General features: G+C 40.6%; 1 protein-coding gene across 1 annotated transcript in view; it reads left to right on the top strand.

The window, feature by feature from the left end:
- The window catches only part of gdf5 (growth differentiation factor 5), an 8,391-nt gene extending 4,811 nt beyond the window's left edge, over positions 1-3,580 (top strand). Inside the window, exon 3 of the mRNA XM_035661854.1 lies at positions 1,242-3,580. Coding sequence (XP_035517747.1) covers positions 1,242-2,227 — 986 coding nt within the window. The 3' untranslated portion in view covers positions 2,228-3,580. The remainder of the gene's footprint in view (positions 1-1,241) is intronic.
- Positions 3,581-8,074: the final 4,494 nt, after the last annotated feature.

Genomic DNA, 8,074 nt, shown 5'->3' with positions numbered 1-8,074 from the left:
GCAACCTCCCGTGAAGCTTTGGCAACCCCTAGTGGGAGTCAGGACCCCCAGGTTGGGAACCATTCTATTAGTGTGCATCAGTTTTAGCCAGGTGTAGCTAATAAACTGCTATGTGTATGATCACATAACAAAAATACATTTTAATTTCAGTTTTACTTCAAAGCACGGACTGAGGTGATCACACCTGAGAGTTCATCTAAACTTACATCTCACACAAAACAGTGTGTGAGATGACTGTTTTAAATGTACGTGACAGTTCAAACTCCTCTCAGTTTGAACTTACTAATCAGATCTTCCGCAGAGAGGTGCCAGGATTTGTGTGTGTGTGTGTGTGTGTGTGTGCGTGTGTGTTGTCGATGGTTTGTTTCCTCTACAGCAGATGCTGGTTAACTGTCTATCGGCAGTGAATAGCTGCAGGTCCATAATAACAGGCCTGTTTACAGTCCAATGTGGTCTCCCTGTCTGGTTCTAATGTACTTTTCAATGCATGCTAAAGTCCTGGATAGGAAGGAGGGGGAATGACGTGAGAAGAAGTGAGCAGAGTGGAGAGATCTGCTGCTGGTGTGTGTGTGTGTGCACTTTAGTGGATTTCATTGCTGGATTTCATTTGGACATGGAAGTTCGCTGGTTTCCCTCACTGACAACAAAAGAAAACATTACACACCGCACCATTCAGTTCATTCCTCCTGATGTGTCTGTGCTCATGTGCGTGTGTGCCCACTGTGTGTGTGTGTATTATTAGTACCTGCAGAAGCATGCTCTAAAGAAATGTCCCCTCACAGCTTTGAATATATATATATATATATATATATACACATTTCATTAACCGATTAATCATTTTGTCTATAGAATGTCAGAAAACAGTGAAGAATACCCATTATGATTAACCACAGTCCAAGGTGATGTTTTAAAATCTCCAAAGCCCGAACACAAAGTTTACTATGATGTCCACACGTCTGAGAATCTGGAACCAGCAAGTAATTAACTTTAAAATGATTATTTGAGCCAAAGTTAAATTTCTCTGGATTGATTAATCATTTAATCTTTGCAGCTCTAGTGTTCAACTGCCTTCGTGTATGTCTGTGTGTGCATGAGTTTATGCCTTTGAACCTTCTTCCTGTCATGTTAGCACCTGCGTTTTTTATGTGTCTGTAAGTAATTTTACTTTTGTTCTCTTCGGGGTGTGTAATCGCCTTTCTGTCAGTTTGAACTCATATTTCTGTGTCTATCCTCCCTCGCAGATGAGCGTGGGCCCCAGCTGAGACGGCAGAGGTATCACTTCAACATCAGCTCTCTGGAACGAGACGGGCTCCTGGGGGCCGAACTACGCATCCTGAGGAAGCGCCTGTCTGACCCCCGCAGAGCCTCAATGGGATCCACAGCCGCTGACGGAGGAGGAGGGGGTGGAGGAGGCTCGTCCCCGTGCCTGAAGCTGTATACCTGTGCGTCAGGTAAACAACAGGCTGTTCTGCTTCAGATGAAGACCGTGGAGGATCTGCTCAGTGGAGCCGGATTAACCAGCAAATGGGAAGTGTTTGACATATCGAAGGCCTTCAAGGGCTTCAAAAACCAGCAGAACCAGCACACCCAGCAGCTGTGCTTTGAACTTGAGGCCCTGGAGCACAGAGGCGGTCGCCCCATGGACCTGCGCACTCTGGGGTTTGCGCGACCCGGCAGAACCAACAAGGAAAAAGCCTTCTTCCTGGCATTTGGCAAAAGCAAGAAGCGTGACCTTTTCTACAACGAGATCAAAGCGCGGTCCGGCCACGATAACAAAACTGTCTATGAATACCTGTTCACCCAGCGACGAATGCGGCGAGCTCCTGCTGCAAGGGGGGCTAAAAAACCTCTGCAGCATCAGCCACAGCTGCAGTCTCTCCCCCAACATCAGGTGCTGAAGACACAGACGAGACCGCGGTGTCACCGGAGACGACTCCATGTGAACTTCAAGGAGATGGGTTGGGACGACTGGATCATAGCGCCGCTAGAGTATGAGGCCTTTCACTGCGACGGCGTCTGCGACTTCCCTATCCGCTCGCACCTCGAACCGACCAACCACGCCATCATACAGACCCTAATGAACTCCATGGACCCGGAGTCGACGCCGCCAACCTGCTGCGTCCCGACACGACTCAGCCCAATCAGCATACTCTACATCGACTCGGCCAATAACGTCGTCTACAAGCAGTACGAGGACATGGTGGTGGAGTCGTGTGGTTGCAGGTAGCAAAGAATGGCGAGACAGGGAAAGAAAGACAACGCCTGCCCTTCAGGAAGGATTGTTTGTTAATATTATGATCAGACCTAAAATGGGAAGATCAACACTGAGAAAAACAGTTCTTACTTCAGCTGACTGTGACCGAACTCACTGCTATGCAACAGACATTACTCTTCACACTCAAGTGGACTATCAGACTGCATACCAAAGACTGCTAAAGACTAAACAGAGAAAACTAAACTCATGGAGGTGATGCTCTTTAACACCCACTCACTGTGTAATGTTGATGTTGGTGGTGAAGAGAGAGATGCATCTGAAAGAAGCCAAAAACAACCAGATAACAGAGACACTTTAAGATTTAAAAAAGACTGCTCTCACATTAGACTCAAATAGAGTTGTACTGCTTTTGTTTCTCTCTTCAGATTTGTATCTTTGTCCTGGTGTAAAAAGTTTGCGTGTAACAGAAATGCTATTGAAACATTAGTGAATTATACTCACAAATGCCCTTTTTCCAGCACTTATTTGCCATTGTGCCTTTGCCCATTCAGATGTACAATGAAGAGTAATCTGTGGCCTTATCCAAGACGTTTTTTTATGAAGCATGTAAAGAATTTCTGATGTATAAATACAGGCCAGTGATGAAGTGCTAATCTGACCTGCTCCAAATGTGGGAAAGTTGCATAAACTACTCTTGAATAAAAAATGTCTAATTGACTGAGCTCCAAACTCCTATCAGTGTGAACCTCTGCCCCCCCAGGCTCTGTAGACTAAACTATCAAAGGAATTTGTACAATTTTCAGAAGCCAAATCGCAATTTAACCCAAGAATGACTGTGTGTGATTTGGTTTTTAAGTGTTTCCATGGTCGGCTTCACAAACTGCTGCAAGAAGTCAGGTGATGAAATGAGTTAACAGGTATTAAAAAGGAATGTCTATCAATTACTGTCTTTTAATTAATTGCATCCAGGAACTTGAAGGTATATTATTATTTCTACATTTCATTTAAGGTGATCATTACCCATTCCCTTTTGGCTATTTTTTTAGAAACTTCTCAAACCACTTTTGTGGCATATTACACAATGTCTGTTGTCCATTCATATGCTAATGATCTCCAAAAACACTATTATTGTCACCAAAATTTAGCAAAATGCTTTTTCTTTTGGTCTCTATCCTCATGCATGACCATGGAAAACTCGTTAGTTGGCATGTGGATTCATTTGCGGTTGGAATAGAGATTAAGACCAACAAAAGGAGCAGGAAGACAGCGCTAACCAGCACACAGCAGTATGTGAAGCCATCAGACGCTATTTGTGGTGTCTTTATTGTGTCTTGCCAGAATTTCATCTTTAGTTTTCACCCAAAATTTCAGCCTTATTTGTAGAAAACAGGGATGACCCTGATTAATGCTACAAGCCAAAACGAGTTGGTCTAACAATAAAATCGTTCTTTATGCTACGAGTGTTGTTGGAGTTTTGACCTCTTCTGACTCTTTTCCCTTCTCACTGTTCCTTGGAGGTAGGAGACGTGCCAGAAACCTCTGCTCTTCTGCTTCTACAGTTGTTTGTTGAAAACAAAAGGAAACAGTTGTGTACATTACAGATATACGCTTCCAACATTTAGTGCAAAATGTAGTTCATATAAATCCAAAACAAATGTATAATTCCAGGCAACAAAATATGTTCAAAATCAGGCAAAAATAGATCCTAAATGCAGCAAACATACACTGTGATCAAGAGTATGTACGAGAAGTCAAAACACACAAAAATGCATTCAGTGAATGAACACTGAATAACATTGTCAATACATTGTTTCCTACTGAATTTAAAAGATAATGAGCTCCCATCGCCTAAACAGAACGATTTCTTTCCCTTTACATCAGTGGCGGTTTTAAAGAATTACAACAGTAAATTGATATCAGAGGTAAAATTAAAACCAACTAAATTTCTGTGTTATTTTAGTTTATTCCATTCATAAAATACAGCTATTTATCCATCTCTTCTCCCTTTTCCAAGTAAAATTATTGTGCCAAAATAAACTAAATAGAACAGAATAAAGAATAAAATAGAATATGTTTTTGGAATATATTGAGCGAATAAACAGTTGACAAGCTTAAGTACTTAAGTAAAGCTGCACTACCCAACTCTTCATAGTCACTTTTAAACATGTGATGTCTGTAAATTGTCCATGGCATCCACGTTTAGGAACGCAGCGTGGTTCAAAAGGAGGGCAAAGGGCCTCACATTAGGGATTATAAATATATACATATGATATTTAACATAAAGTTATGTGCAGCCAGAGGTGTGGACATCAGACTTGGAGTCACAAATGTAATGACTATAGACTTGACAATAATAAAAAAATACTTGCAACTCGACTTTTTACTTTTTAAACATCAACGTTTCCTTGATTTCCCCTGGACTGTGGTCTCTTTTGACTTGAAAATTATTCAAAAGTGTAAATCACCTAATTTTCCTTCATTTCTTCAACTGACATTAACGCTATTCCCAAGATCCACTTTGATTGAATGAATCCAACAGCATCAATCAGGTTTCAGCAGAGAACAATGAAGAACTAATGTTACGTTACTGAGCACCACTTGGAAAAGATAATTTTGTATCGGTTGTGCTGTTCTTAAAATGGCATTACATTTTCTGAATCCTGCATTATGACTGGTTTAGGACTCAAAACCCAAAGTTTAGGACTTGGGACTTTTTATTTGTGTCCCACCTCTGTGTGCAGCCTCATCCCAACACACCACAACTCTGTGTCAGGCCCCTTTGTTTTTTTTAAGAACCTTTTACAGCCCATAAACCAAACAGCAAAGTTAATTTTGCCCTGGATACAGTCTGTTTAAAACATACCATAACACTCCTAAAGTCATGACCCATTCGACACAACCTCACGGCCTGTTTTGTACAGACGACCACAGCTTTATTGTTGCTATGTAACACATACAACAGCAGCAAAACTGCTCTGTCTGTGTTTCATACAGTTAGCAGTGAGCGCACCTGTCTGCCTGCCCCTTGTAAAGCTCTTCGACCATTGGATGGATCCATCTGCGCCAAACGAACGGCTTGTTTCTTTTGGAGACGGAGTGATGTAAGCATTTCCTTTAATCAAAGCTGAGGCATGCCAGTGTTATTGCCCCCTCCCTCACAACCTGAACTGACAGGGCGAAGGTGGGGAGAGGCTGAGCAGGACTGGAGTTTAACAACTTTAGCTGCTAAATTGCAGCTCCAGAGCAGGAATCTTGGATTACAAATTACAAACTGCAGACCATGTGAGGAAATTTCACTGTTAGCGTCTGGATGGATGTATTAAGACAGACTTTGAAGACAGGAGCTTGGGAATATCAACACTGATCAGTTTGTGTTTTAATCCCAGAGCAGCTCATTTGTGCTCAGCATACAAGTTGAGTTTGGAAAGCACTTATTCCAACTGTCCAGGAGGTAGTGTGTCACGCTGCAGCTGCAGAACCCCCTTTTTTCTCATTAACACACAATAAAAACTACATATTTTAAGTCGTACTGTGGCTACAGTTTCTATTATCGCTTCTAGAGAACTTCAGATTTTGTTTATCTTTGATTTAAATGGAAAATATGTTTGTTCAAAGGCGGTGATTTATAGCACTTGTGATTTGTGACTTGGTTCAACAATCAGCTCATTCTTTTCAGATGCGGGAAGGAACTCAGACTTGACAGACCTAAATTTAGCAACAAATGCCAGTCACAGATAAGAGGCATTCACAATGTTATTTTTTACCAGACTGAGACCCACTTTAAAACAAATAGCCATGAAAACATATTGTTCCTTTTAGTGTGTTTAAAAAATTACTTCATTAGACTACGTAAGTTTTGAATGTACAAATTTGCAACAAACATTAACATTAACTGTTACTGTTGTAATTTTTACTTGAAGCAAGGCCTTAGAAGGTGGGATGTGCTATATCATTATTCAGTCTTAAAGGTGGGCTAAGTCCTTCTGGACAAAGATGGTTGTTGAGTCTCACACAATATTTGATGCATGAACGCCACCTGTTATGTTGCTCCAAGCCACTTGGTTTGTTTCCCATTTATCATAACCCATAGCATTGTTATGTGATGACCTGGGAATAAGACTCAACAATCAACAATCTTTCTCCAGAATGACTGACTCCTCCTTTCATATCAAAATGAGCTCATTTACACTTTACCAGAAATATCTCAATCGACAGTGATAAACTAAGGATTGAAAGGTTGACCTGATGATGGCGCTGGATAAAATGTTGTTCCAATTCACTCTGGGGGGATCATGAATGTCTGAACCAAATTTCATGACAATAGTTGAGATATTTCAATCTGGACCAACCAACATTATCTATAGAGCTGTGCTGCTAGCATGGCTACAAATGTAGTGCAGTATTACACTATATAGCAAGTATTTCAGTAATGCTCAAAAACAGGAAACTACAAATGCCTTCTAAGATAATTCTCTATACATTTCAAATAAAAGTTAAATATATATATATGGTGCTAAACAGTCTTTGTCAAAATCTTTCAAAGTTCTGGTCATATAAAATCATAAAGCCATCAAACTGGTCCCACAAATAAACTTCATCACTGCTACTGAAGCCCAGTGAGTAGAGCTGTAGTTGAAGGAGGTATTGAGTAGACTTTTGTTAAATGGACATTGGGAAACAGTATTCCCCACAGAGAGAGCGCCTGGCTTTAATTATCACACATTTCCACACATTAGCCCATCTGAGATACAGGCACTGGATTATACAAACAGCTGATTTAAATCTCTGTGTATGATTTATGGTGACTGATATTTCCTATGATTTATGACGGTGTAAAAGTGTGTTGGCTCGACAGGAAATGAAACATAATTGGGAAATTGACTGCACGGTATGCTTTCTTGTATGTGTTTTCCTCCTATCACGGAATGGGATTGTTTAAGGAGAAACACAATGGCCTGGAAGCTAGACTCTTGTTGGGTATAATATTACTGCTCTTGGCCGAAAAACCTCACAACATTTTTCTTAGTTCTCACCGAACATTTACATACTGGTTTTTGTATAAATGTAATGTTTAAGTGCCTTAAGAAAACCTTTTAGAAGGCAGTTCTTGTTTCCTAAATGAACAATAAAGTCCGTTTTTTACATATTATCTATTATAGCCTTCTTCTAATAAAATTATAACATATGGTATGGTATGGTGGAACCGTACTTCCCACATTTTGGGAGTACAGTTATTTGCTTTCGTATTGAGCGTTAGACAAGAGGATGAATACTACTCTCATGTCTGTATGTAAATAGCTAGCCAGACTCTGTCAAAAGGCTGCCTCACAGGGATGGCATTTCTCCAGGAAGTCGCTTCTCCTGGCCAAGAAAAAGTCTGGCACATTACCGCCCGTAAAACCACAGTGGTCATTTACACACTTTGCATCTGTATGAATTTAAAGCTATGCTAGGTAACGTTGGAGAAAGTAGCAAGAGACGGCTACGTGTTTAAAGTATCCAACTGAAACAATCCCGCCCTTAAATATTATTTTTTTGAGCATTTGATACATTGATTGCTGTCAGATGTAAAGCAAATTTTAACTAAAAATATAGTTTTCAAATACGTAACGTGCTGGTAGGGGAAAGCTAGCTGTTATTCCCTGTTTCCTGTCTTTGAGCTAAGCTAAGCTAACCAGCTGCTAGTTGTAGCATTATGTTTTTTGTACATGAGAGTGGTATGATCTTTTTGCCTGACTCTCTGCAAGACAGCGAATAAGCGTATTGGCCAAAATGTTCTGTTCTGTTAAGGTTAGGGAAGAATCGGGTTGAAATAATGCTTCAGCTTCACTTTAAGGTTATGATTGGGGAGTGACCACA

Source organism: Morone saxatilis, unplaced genomic scaffold, assembly GCF_004916995.1.
Source record: "Morone saxatilis isolate NCDOM2014 unplaced genomic scaffold, NCSU_SB_2.0 Contig18, whole genome shotgun sequence".
NCBI classification, from domain to species: Eukaryota; Metazoa; Chordata; class Actinopteri; family Moronidae; genus Morone; species Morone saxatilis.
Note: the sequence above shows the minus strand (reverse complement) of the source record. Positions and strands in the feature narration are given on the sequence as shown.